This window comes from Phyllobates terribilis, unplaced genomic scaffold, assembly GCF_046119375.1.
Source record: "Phyllobates terribilis strain yellow unplaced genomic scaffold, ASM4611937v1 Scaffold_5__5_contigs__length_657084704, whole genome shotgun sequence".
Taxonomy (NCBI): Eukaryota; Metazoa; Chordata; class Amphibia; order Anura; family Dendrobatidae; genus Phyllobates; species Phyllobates terribilis.
In genome coordinates this window covers 213,460,841-213,471,329 of record NW_027362765.1, presented here as the reverse complement: position 1 = coordinate 213,471,329, position 10,489 = coordinate 213,460,841, and the positions used below count along the sequence as shown (strand labels likewise).

The following is a 10,489-nucleotide window of genomic DNA, read 5'->3' as shown; positions in this document are numbered from 1 at the left end:
CTTTGATGTCTTTTATCCTACCTAAACTACTGCAGCAAGGAAGATCATGGTCCTCTCTCTATAAGTTCAGCCTTTACTGATCGCAGTATCCAATAAACATTTACTACAAGTGATTTACAAAATTTAAAAAAAGTTATTTTTTCTTTTCTTTGTTTCTATATAAAACACAAACCTAAAACTCAGCAAACCCATTCCTCTAGTTTACACATTTACATGATGTTGCCCTCTGAAAGTGCCCCTATTCCCATGAAATAAAATTTTCTAGATAAACACAAAAATATATTTCCCCCATACATGGCTTCTTAAATATACAATCCTATTATACTGCCTATGTCTACAACTTACACATGGGGAAAAGACACATTCACCAAAATGCGAGTAGCGTAATTAGCAAACTAATGCAAAAGCAATGCAACATGAAAAATATTTCTGCCCTAACTCCATCTACAACTTTGCAAATCCACTGACTCCCAAGTTGAAGAAGCCTTAACATTATTTATTTATTTTTTTTTATTAGACCTGTGTATATGTGCTTGTAGTATAGTGTGAGTGTGTTAATATACTCACCTACCGCTGCTCTCTACGGTGTCCAGCACCTTTCTGCTTCTCTTCTCAGTGACATCACCGGCTCACTTGTATGCTCTATGCATGAGCAAGAAGTCTCTTATAATGTAAGTCTATGGAGCTTTGTTCTGACACTCCATAGGCTTACACTGTAAAAGCCACTACCCGGAAACACAGAGAACAGTGACCCAAAGAGTCTGCAGAGGGGTGATGTCACTAACAAAAGGACAGAACAGCGCTGGATAACGGAGAAAGTGGCAGTAGGTGAGTATATGACAATACACACACTACATATACATACGAACAGATTTAAGGAAAAAAAACTTAATGGGTGTACTTTAAAATATGTTCAATATGCCTACCTGATACTGAGATCAACATCTCCCAATCACTCGTCAAGTTTCTGTACAGAAAACAGTCGAAATTTTCAATATAAAAGTGATAGTCTTCACCAGGAGTCTCAAACACGGGGGCTGCATGCGGCCCCCAAGGCTCCATTGTGCCACCCTCGGGCCCCTGAGACTATCGCGGCCCAATCCAGGAACCGCTGATGTCTGTGCTTCTTTTCAACTGAATGTGCATCATCGGACGCAGATTAAATTGAAATGTATTGCGGCTCAGAGACAGTCTCTCTGCACTGCAATACCAGTACCAGCCAATCAGAGGTCAGCAGCTGACGTCAGTATCTCCGTCGCAGCCGTGCATGATGTCACTTGCATGCGCCACCCCGACTGGAAGGGAAGGAGCGCCATTTGACTTTTTGAATGTAAAATTTGCTTGAATAACTAGCATTCACCATGTCGCATTTGGAGAGGCCCTGATGTGCCTAAACAGTGGAAACCCCCCACAAGTGACTCCATTTTGGAAACTAGACCCCTCAGGGAACTTATCTAGATGTGTGGTGAGCACCTTGAATCCCCAGGTGCCTCAAAGAAGTTTATAACGTGGAGCCGTGAAAATGTTTTTTAGCCCCAAATTTTTTTATTTTCAAAGGGAATAACAAAAGAAAATGGACCCCAAAATTTGTTGTACAATTTCTCATGAGCAAGCATATGTGGGGGAAAACTATTGTTTGGGCACACTGCAGGTCTTAAAGGAAGGAGTGACAATTTGAAACGCAGCCTTTGATGGAATGGTCTGTGGGTGTCATATCGAGTTTGGAGAGCCCCTGATGTGCCTAAACAGTGAAAAACCCCACAAGTGACCCCATTGTGGAAACTAGACCTCAAGGAATTTATTTAGATGTGTGGTGAGCACCTTGAACTCACAGGTGCTTCACAAAATGTTATAACATATCTGTAAAAGTGAAAAAAATATATATTTCCCCACAAAAATGTTGTTTTAGCCCCAAATTTTTTCAATTTCACAAGGATAGTAGAAGAAAATGGACCCCAAAATTTGTTGTGCAATTTTTTCTATGTATGCCGATACCCCATATGCGTACTATTACGCTCCAAGTCACAAAGGTGTTAAAATATACAACCTCTTTACAAATACAGGCTCCTATTGCTAATGAGCCCTTATAATTAGAGTGATCTGATACTGGTGGAGTGCCCAATAGAAAAAAAAGACCGTTCAAACAGTAGACAACTTAATATTATGCACTAACTTAACTTTCGAACCAACATTATCCAGTGTGGGGCAGCACGGTGGCTCAGTGGTTAGCAGAGTAGCATTGCAGTGCTGGGATCCTGGGGTCAAATCCCACCAAGGACAACATCTGCAAGGAATTTGTATGTTCTCCCCGTGATTGTGTTGGTTTCCTCCGGTTTCTTCCACACCCCAAAGACATCCTGATAGGGAATGTAGATTGTGAGCCCCAATGGGGACAGTGATGGTAATGTCTGTAAAGCGCTGTGGAATTACTGGCGCTATATAAGTGAGTAAAATAAATATTGTAATTTCCGGATCAAAAGGCAACATGTTTAGAACAAAATTCTATTTTAATGCTTTCTTTTGTATCCCGTGCATTAGCATGAGTAAAGGGAGGGAAAAAAACACTATTTACAACCAGTTAGTCCAAACAAGATTCTCTCTAGAAAGTTCTGTATTAAATCAGTTTAAGAATACTAAATGGTTATATTATTCTGTAATATAAATAAGCATCTGTACCGATACACATAAACAATAAACAGAACAGGGCATATAAAAATACAAAGCACTATAGGGGGGGCACAAAGCCAGAAACTGAAGTAAGAATGCAGGGTCTTCATTACGGTATATACACTGAGAAAATGGCTTGCACTGGACAGTTCTGCTCCTGGCACCAGGGTCCCTTTACTTCCTATGCAATGCCATTGTGGTAATTACAACTTGTGGGCAACAAACATTTTATAGCCAAAAGAATTGCCATGGAGTTGCTGCAGATCAGGTTCTTCTTGGCTAATTGTTAATTCCTTGTGTTCGGTCTGTTTCTAAAAGACAAAATTCAGTAAGATTATTGTAAGAAAATTCCTCATACTATTCACTTCCAATTAATTACACAATGGGACACAGAGCCCAGTTCCCACTTTTACCAAAACTGTATCACCCAAATTTGTTAAAGCAGATTTAGGCAAGTCTATAGAAACCAGGACCCCCACCATGTGGGGGGCGAATCCACACATCGGAGCAAACTAGTAAAAAAAAATATACAAAAATTCAAGAGATGTGAGGCAACAATGATGAGTAGCATTGCACAATATTTGATTCCTACTAGACTAAATAGGGCTCTTATGTGGATGGAACAGTGCGTAGTGTAGCCACTAAACATAGTGCTTGGTACTTTAAAGCGACCCTCCAACCTGGCACTCAAAAGTGACTATATATTTCTAAAGTGCAGTCACACTACCTAGTGCCCTCTTGTCCTCACTCTGCTTCCTTTGCAGAGACCAGCGTTTCAGACTTCATGCATCCAAGATGGCAGCGGCTGTGGCAAGTCTGAACCATGCCTCCCATGCCTTACCGATGCTTTGGTCTGACTTACTACCACACCTATTACACTGTGGCAGCAATCTTGGATGCAGGAGAATTGGAACGCTATTCTCAATGGAGGGCACCAGGTAAAGTGACTATACATGGCAAACTGTATAGTCACTTTTCAATGCCAAGTTGGAGGGTTGCAGGCAACTATCCTCAACCTCCCCTCTAAGTTACAGCAAGACTAACTAATGGAAAGGTGAGTATTACAAGACTAGAAAGAGCACTGGTACTTTACCAATAGGAACTCTACTCTGACTGGTGAGGTAGAGTTATGCAAAAACTCTTACTGTAGCTCTTATTCATCCTCGTCTGGACTACTGCAACGCTCTACTAATCAGTCTCCTTCTCACTAAACTCTCCACACTGCAATCCGTCCTGAATGCAGCAGCCAGGATCATATTACTCGCCAACTGCTACACCGACGCCTCTACCATGTGCCAGTCGTTGCACTGGTTGCCCATCCGATATAGAGTTCAATATAAAATCATCACTCTGACCCAAAAAGCGCTCCATGCTTCAGCACCACCCTACATCCCCTCTCTCGTCTCTGTCTACCACTCTACCCGTGCCCTCCGTTCTTCTAATTTCCTAAGATTAACATCCTCAATAATCTGAACCTCCAATTCCAGTTTCCAAAACTTCTCGAGAGCATTCTTTGGAATGTGTTACCCAGGACAAATACCCACAGTTTTAAGCGTGCCCTTAAAAACACATTTCTTTAGATTGGCCTATCGCCTCATACTTCTCTAACTATTCCCGTTTAGCCCATACAAAATTTTCTTCAAAACCAGGACCCTCGTATCATCTGTTCACACACCCTACATGAACTCAACAGCCCTCTGTGTCCGTACACATACTGGTTGGTAACCGGTTCATGCAGCATTACGTGAATACCCTAATTATTATATTGATGGCTGGACCGTACAATACAAGCAATTGTTGCCATACACCTTTCGTGTCTCCCCCATAGATTGTAAGCTTGCGAGCAGGGCCCTCACTCTTATTGTCTGTACAAGTTCCCTCTAAAATGTAAAGTGCTGCAGAATATGTTGGCACTATAGAAATAAAATATTTATTTAGTTATAGGGGAGAAAAAACTTCAAGCAAGCTGCGATATTAAGATTGCATATACAGCGGATGAAATAAGTATTGAACACGTCAATTTTCTAAGTAAATCACACCTGAGCAATGCATGCGACTAGTTTCTCCATACAGGAGGCATCTTGAAGCTGTCATCACCAACTAAGGACTTTGTACGAAGTATTAAATACACGTCTGAAAGCGTGTTCAATACTTTTTCCCTGTGTAATTTCTCATTATCACACAATTTATGGACATCTATAGTTTGATTTCTTTGCCAGCGTGGATTGGATGGGTTGTTCCCAACATCTGGTGAGAATGTGACGTCAAAAGCACCTTTGGAAATATATTTACTTAGAAAATTGTTGTGGTGTTCAATACTTATTTCTCCCGATGTATTTAGATGCAATGATTTTGTGGCTTAAAAAAAGGGACTGGGGTGGGGGAGAGATAAAGTTTTCCTCCCTATTGCTGTAACTACTATGTTCAGATTGTCAACGCTGAGTCAGCACAGAAAATAAGAACCAAAAAGCAGTGAATATGACCTTAATGTTAGGAAAGGCATTTCATTTACTTCTAAAACAATATGAAAGAGGAAATCCAAGCTACAAATGTACATATGTTTTCTGCTGGTAAACCACACTTATATGAGAATATCCTGCTTTATGAGGCATTTTGAAAGCGACAAACGACTGCATTTCCTTACCTAGCTGGACATCTGATGGCTGAGATGATACTAAATCCATACTGGTTTCCTGAGGGCTGGGCTCCCTGGACTTGCTGTTTTCTGATGGCTCTAAACACCTATCCTCCATTTTTATTGGCAGCTCTGTCTCTTGACAGACAGACTTGGTCTCATCACTACCCTCATCCAATGGAAGCGGTTTGTCTTCAGATTTTTCTGCAATCCAAGATCTGATTTCAGCAGCAGACATGCCAGTCTTGTCACACAAATCCTCAAGATCATCCTCATTCAAGGCATGCCTCTTATTGTAGTAATCCAAAAGTGGTTTTACGTACTGACGTTTAACACTCGCATAGACCTTCTTATAGTTGTCATACCACTTTAAATTGCCATTTTTATAAGAGTACCTGCTGTCCCCAAACCACCGTACAATTTCTGAGCGTGAAAGTGCCGTTTGCTCCACTAGACTATCATACTCCTCAGTTGATGGCCACTGGGTTTTAACAAACATTTGCTTTAAGTAATCTCGCTGTTTGGCGGTTTTTTTCATGGGTGGTCGACCTTTGTATGGTGTTGACGCCCTACTGCTGCCATTACTTGGAATTGTATAATCATATTTTGAGCTTTCGGCGTTGTCCACCGATTCAGTGACACGAAGAGCTTTTAAATTGATCTTGATTGGGTTCACTTTTCTCTCAGACGCTGGGGAACTATTTTCTACTACACGTGACACAGAGTCATCAAACACTTTATCCGCGATCTCCATCTCTTCAGCAGAAACCTCATCCTCCTCTTCTTCACACAGAACCTGCTCCCTCTTGAGTTCTTCAGCTACTTTCTTGCGTTTTTCTGAGAACCAGCCATCTATTTCCCGTCTTGTCATTTTAGTCTCAGTCCGTAACCGATTTACCTCATCCTCAGAAGGCTCACTATTTTGTGCAAAACTACTTTCTAAAGCTCTCAGTTGCTCTGGTGCCCTCTCTTTGTATCTTGTAACTGTGAAGTCTGGTGACTGATGCCATGACTGTCTCCTTGGGGTATGCGATGGTGTATGACTTGTTGGAAGTAGAAAATCTGTATCTGAATCTTTTACCATGGTATACATCATATCAGAGTTAGGGTCCCCGACTTGGTCGCTTGTGCCAGCCCCATAAATGGGTGGTTTGTTGCGGAAATGGTATCTTTTATCACTAAACCATTTCCTAACGTCTCTTGTTGTCAAGCCTGTAATTCTCGTCAGTCTTGAAACTTCACCTTGAGAAGGATATTGGCTTTTACAAAAGCTGCTTTTCAGAGAGCCAAGTTGCTGACGTGACTTTTTACAACGCGCCACTGGATCGTAAGCATTCGGGGATGGCATACTGGGAGATGTAGTCGTAACGGTCTGGTAATCAAAATCTAGTCCAGATAAGGATGCTGTACTGGCCTCAGTTGTGCACTCATCTGAGACTAAAGAGGACATGGTTATGGGCACTGAAGTAGCATGTCCTTGAATTCCATTGGTTAGAATGGGCTGAGCTACAAGTAAACCCCCAGCTCCCTGTGGCTGACTGACAAACTGGCCTGGAAGAGCAGCTTGGATGATCTGTTGAACATTACTTGCATTTGCTACAAGTGGTGCATTTAGAACAGTTATAGTTGGCTGTGGTACAGGCTGAGGAATGGACTGGATTACAGTATTAAACATTTTCTTTCTTGAGTCTTCGATCTCCTCAGGTGACCAACTAATGCCCTGTTTAAGTCTTTGTGCCGTAAACCAGATTTTGATCTGCTCTTCTGGATATTTTGTTACTACTGTTAGATAGCAAAGTTCAGCCTTTGTAGGGTAAGGGAACTTATTAAAAGAGTTTTTTAGAAAACTGTTTGAGTCCATGGATGAATTGTATGTAGGAATGCTACTTAAGGGAATCATTACTTTAGGGAGGGATTTGGCAGTGGGAAGTTGCGGACTTTGAGTTTTCTGGATAGAAGATTGTTTAGGCATCACTGGAGTAATTATGGTTGCTGGAAGTTTTGGCTGTATAACAGACTGTGGAGAGTTTAAAGATACTAACTGTGTCACTCCTGTTTGCAATACAGGAACTGTTCCTATTATGGAGCCATTTAATATTGTCGAATTGACTATGTTGTTCACACTACTTGTAGAAATAGACCCGTTCCTAAGTGACATGCGGCTTTTTTTCTCAAAATCATCCCCCGAGTGGTTTGCGAATGCTTTCTTTGTGTCTTGCTTGTTTTTCATAATTTTCATTATAGGCGTTTTACTAATTGATATGTCAGAATAATCATTGACATGTCTGTCAGCCCGATGGACACCCATATCCTGGTTGGTACCGACACTTTGCTCCACAACAGTGTAATTCTCATGCCTCGCCACAGTCCAGGAGAGATCACAGCTCCTAGAATGACTATCAGAGTTGTGAGATTCCAATTCCTTAGGATCTTTGACTAGAAAGCTGCATGCAATACAAACATATGAGGGATCATCTCTAAAGTCAAGGTGCTTGGTATTCATGTGTTCAACAAATGGCCTAGTCTCATTGGAGCCGTAGTTACAGTATTTGCAAAAATAGCTCATGCCATCAATGTTTTCATGCCCATTAGTCAGAATATCAGTTTCACTATCTATTAGATCTGTAGCTGGTAACATTCCCTGGGGGTCATCCTTGGAGTTTTCTTCAGATATTTCTGCATTATTGTCCAGCGCCAAGGTCTTGATGGGGATCATACATGGTGTGGTAGACTTTCTTTTGCTGGCCATAATGTTCTTTTTTTCCCCACAAAGCCAATAAAAGGGAAAAGAGAAATGACGATTTCGCTCAGAAATCAGGTGGATGGTCTGTGAGACATTACACTTGAACCGAGATGACACATAGACCTAAGATAGAAGCAAATATATTGGTTACCATTTATTAACCCTTCATACAGTGCAATATTCACATATTAGTAAATTAGGTAATGGAATCAATTCTATATTTGTACCTCTTATATTTCTTATAAGATATAAGTGTCTTGTTATTCAGAACATTAAAATGATCAATGAACATAAAGAGGTGGGTGGGTAAGTCCATGTTCACACATCATCTTATAAATGTTCCCCTGTGTAATGGCCGTGTCTGACCGTGCAGAAACATGGTCTGATCATACCGCATCTCCTGGGCAGGGGAGGAATCAAGAGTATACAGATATTACAGTATGGTATCACAGCTGATTCTTTCTCTGAGGTAAAACATTGCTTAAAAACAGGCAGGGAAATGTTTTACCTCACAAAAAGAATCAGCTGTGATCCCGGCTGTAATGTCTGTATATTCTTTTGCTTCATCTCCTACACAGGAGATATGGTATGATCAGACCATGTTCCTGCATTACACAGTACACAGCAGGGGCACATTTATAAGATTATCTCAGCACAGGAACATTATTTTTTTTTTTAATAACACTTATGATTGCGGAATTATGTCCAAAAACATTCTGATAGGAAGTTTAGATTGCAGCCCCAATGGGGACAGTGATAAGGTCAGTAAAACACTGTGGAATATGATTTAGCTATATAACCAAGTACAATAAATAAATTAATAAGTGCAACAAGTAACCGGCTGGTACCACTATGGCATCCTAATGATATATAAATATACTGTATATATAATTAATATTTAAAATATTTAATATATAATACACACACCTTTATACATAGAATTAGAACACACTTTTTTATTTTGTAAGTGTTATGCCACATGATCTGTTCTTTGGTCCTTTGCTTAATCATGTAAAGTCCATAGAAATGTAATGCACTACTGGGTTCAAGGATACAGATGTAAAGTACAGTCAATGTCCTTAGCTGTAGGCATCAGCTGCTTCCTGACAGTCCTATCAGTCCACATGGGGCTAATCTCAGTTACTGTCTGCAGGTATGGCTTCTCCTCGCTCTCCCTGTACACACTGGCAACAAATCATCAAGAGACAACCCTCATATCCCTCTCTCAGCGCAGGAACATGGCTGACTGACTCAAAGCCCTGGATTGCATCGGTGCTCTCATCTGCACAGACAGCTTTATGTAACCTCTGCCCTCACTGCTGGTATATAGTGTATTATGACTAAACACGGACATTTGGCCTGCAGTATAACAGTCATGTGTCAAGCATCTGCCTGAAATGAAAAGAAGGCAGTTCCTATTACCCCAGGTAGTTGTCTCAGTAAGGACATTAGCACCCGTTAACAGGATATGTGATAAAGGTTTTATCATTTGGGCCAACAGTCACTTAAAAGTGGGCCCAAGCCTCTGTTCCTTCTCATACATATCAAGAAGAAACCTTATACCTCTTCTCTCCGTCGAACGCAACATTTTGGTAATTGCAGCATACAACTAGCACTTTCCTCTGATATGTATGACACTGAACACATCCTGGCTGCAGTTCTCTCTCCCCCCACCTCCTACCTGGATGCAGGTTCCCCCCCCCCTCCTCCTCCTACCTGGATGCAGGTTCCCCCCCCCCCTCCTCCTCCTACCTGGATGCAGGTTCCCCCCCCCTCCTCCTCCTACCTGGATGCAGGTTCCCCCCCCCCCTCCTCCTCCTACCTGGATGCAGGTTCCCCCCCCCCCCCTCCTCCTCCTACCTGGATGCAGGTTCCCCCCCCCCTCCTCCTCCTACCTGGATGCAGGTTCCCCCCCCCCTCCTCCTCCTACCTGGATGCAGGTTCCCCCCCCCTCCTCCTCCTACCTGGATGCAGGTCCCCCCCCCCCTCCTCCTCCTACCTGGATGCAGGTTCCCCCCCCCCTCCTCCTCCTACCTGGATGCAGGTTCCCCCCCCCCCTCCTCCTCCTACCTGGATGCAGGTCCCCCCCCCCCTCCTCCTCCTACCTGGATGCAGGTTCCCCCCCCCCTCCTCCTCCTACCTGGATGCAGGTTCCCCCCCCCCCTCCTCCTCCTACCTGGATGCAGGTTCCCCCCCTCCTCCTCCTACCTGGATGCAGGTTCCCCCCCCCCTCCTCCTCCTACCTGGATGCAGGTTCCCCCCCCTCCTACCTGGATGCAGGTTCCCCCCCCCCTCCTACCTGGATGCAGGTTCCCCCCCCCCTCCTACCTGGATGCAGGTTCCCCCTCCCCTCCTACCTGGATGCAGGTTCCCCCCCCCCTCCTCCTCCTACCTGGATGCAGGTTCCCCCCCCTCCTACCTGGATGCAGGTTCCCCCCCCCCTC

The 10,489-nt window shown here is 43.0% G+C and overlaps 1 protein-coding gene across 1 annotated transcript in view; it reads right to left on the bottom strand.

Annotated features, from left to right (window-relative positions):
* Positions 1 to 2,488: 2,488 nt before the first annotated feature.
* ZHX3 (zinc fingers and homeoboxes 3) overlaps positions 2,489 to 10,489 on the bottom strand; it is a 32,187-nt gene continuing 24,186 nt past the window's right edge. The window contains exons 2-3 of the mRNA XM_073683781.1: positions 5,312 to 8,168; positions 2,489 to 2,978 (exon numbers count right to left, since the gene is read on the bottom strand). Coding sequence (XP_073539882.1) covers positions 2,947 to 2,978; positions 5,312 to 8,051 — 2,772 coding nt within the window. The 5' untranslated portion in view covers positions 8,052 to 8,168 and the 3' untranslated portion in view covers positions 2,489 to 2,946. The remainder of the gene's footprint in view (positions 2,979 to 5,311; positions 8,169 to 10,489) is intronic.